The following is a 1,945-nucleotide window of genomic DNA, read 5'->3' as shown; positions in this document are numbered from 1 at the left end:
CACAGCGATGCACACAAAGCGTTTGTCCTGGGCACAGCACAACAGTAGGTGCTCAGAAAACAGTGCTCAAGATGATAATTGACATCTCTCATCCCTCATTTGGGGAAAAACTGAGACTTGGATGGGGGCGGGGCTGCCGAGGTCTCAGCCGGGTGTGGGCAGTGCCACTGGAAATACAAGGGCTCCCTGGGGAGAATCTGAGTCCACCACCCTCCCCTCGTTCTGAGAGTTCAGTTCAACCCACCGAAGCTGACAGCCCACCACACTCTAAGCCGTCAAGGCGTGGGAGGCAGACAGTGCCAGTTCCCCAGGGGAAGGGCCGCAGGGCCCGGGGCCGATAATTCGGGGAAGGGCAGCTGACACCCAGCTCTCCCCCTCCCTGCTTACAGTCGCCTTGTCTTGCAGCATGGAAGGCGGCGAGTTGTTCAGCCGGATTCAGGAGCGTGGCGACCAGGCTTTCACCGAGAGAGGTACGTGTGTGCAGCTGGACCGGTGCGGGGTCCGCACTGAGGTGGATCACAGAGCAGCTCTGTGATGCTGGGCGAGGCCCGGCTCCTCTCTGTGCCTCCCTCTCCCCAGCTGAATAAGAGAGGGTGAGACAGAGTGTCCCTACCCCAAGGAGTTCCGTGAGTCTGTAACGCCTTGTTGCACACGGGCTCTCTGTGGCTTTGAGATGGAGGCCGCAAAGCTGACCTGAGGAGTGGTAGCCCAGGCCTAAGGAAAGAGGTTCTGGTAGGCTGGGGCATCCCCAGAGGAAATTAGGGTGACTGGGGGTATGTGGAATGGGGTTCCTGCTTGGCAGGAGTGTTGACACCAGCTGTGCTGACCAAGAGGAATAATAGGGTGGTGGCCCCCAGGCTGCCTGACCTCTGACTGGCATCACTCACCCCTCTTCTGTGTCTGCAGAAGCTGCAGAGATCATGCGCGATATTGGCACGGCCATCCAGTTCCTGCATAGCCAGAATATCGCCCACCGAGACGTCAAGGTGACACTCTAGGACCCAGGTTGGGGGACTAGGAGAGGGCGTACCATCCGCAACCCACGATGGCTCCTAGTACCCGCTAGATGGAGGTCAAATTCCTTCAAGGCCTCTGCTCTGGCCCAGACTGGTCTTCTCAGCGTCTTCTCGCCTGGCTCCAGCATTCTCATTCCGCTCTAGTCAGATGGTTTCCTTGAGTCTTCTAAACTGTGTAATCCCAATAGCTGTAAGAATAACTGAGTGCCTACCTCAAGCCAGTAGGCCCTGGCAAGCATCTCATTTAACCCTCACCTAACCCTGTGAGCTGAATGCCGTTGCCCATTTGACAGATGAGAAGATTGAGGCTCAGAGAGAGATTAGGTGCTTTGTCCAAGGCCACGCAGTTGCCACACTGGGATTCACTCATTCTCTTGTTCATGCAGCAAGGATTTTTGTGAGCACATAATGTGCTGAGCGTCACAGGGGCTGCCTGACACTGTTGGGGCTTCTGTGAAGTAACAGCCATGGTTTTGATAGGTCAGACCCTCTAACTCCAGCCTTTGAAGGGCAAGAAGCCATTTGCTGGGAGGTAAGGAGGAAGGAGCCACGGCTGGCCCAGTTTGCCGGGCCTGCTGGCCCTTTCCTTGGATGGGCTTCAGAGATGTGCTGCAGGCTCAGATCTCCCAATTTCCTATCCAGTGAGGGATGGGTCTTAGAGGTCATCAGGATAAGCCGGATGAAATGCAGACTGAGGCAGCCCTGCACACGCATGCATGCACACACACAGCCACGCACACACGTGCCGGCCACCCTCAGAGCGGAATCTGTAAGTCCTGGGCCCTCGCCACCCAGGCTTGTTCCCTCCTGCGACTGGTCTAAGGCGAGCTGTGGGTCCAGCTGCTGCTCCAGGGCCTTCCTCTGCTGCGCTCTGCCAGCCTTTACAGTTATCCTTGGATTCTGGATGCACGTGTAGCCATGACAGACAC

At 56.9% G+C, this 1,945-nt stretch overlaps 1 protein-coding gene across 4 annotated transcripts in view; it reads left to right on the top strand.

Moving 5' to 3' along the window:
• Positions 1–1,945, top strand: part of MAPKAPK3 (mitogen-activated protein kinase-activated protein kinase 3) — a 29,862-nt gene that overhangs the window by 21,408 nt on the left and 6,509 nt on the right. For 3 of the 4 annotated variants that reach the window (XM_011364679.2, XM_023533334.1, XM_011364680.2), the window contains one exon: positions 907–986. In XM_011364679.2, the coding sequence (XP_011362981.1) occupies positions 907–986 (80 nt within the window). Of the gene's footprint in view, positions 1–405; positions 471–906; positions 987–1,945 lie in introns of all 4 variants that reach the window. The other variant, XM_023533333.1, reaches the window with a different exon arrangement.

The sequence above is a fragment of the Pteropus vampyrus genome, unplaced genomic scaffold (genome assembly GCF_000151845.1).
Source record: "Pteropus vampyrus isolate Shadow unplaced genomic scaffold, Pvam_2.0 Scaffold100, whole genome shotgun sequence".
NCBI classification, from domain to species: Eukaryota; Metazoa; Chordata; class Mammalia; order Chiroptera; family Pteropodidae; genus Pteropus; species Pteropus vampyrus.
The sequence above is the reverse complement of the archived record's forward strand: the minus strand, read 5'-3'. Positions and strand labels throughout refer to the sequence as shown.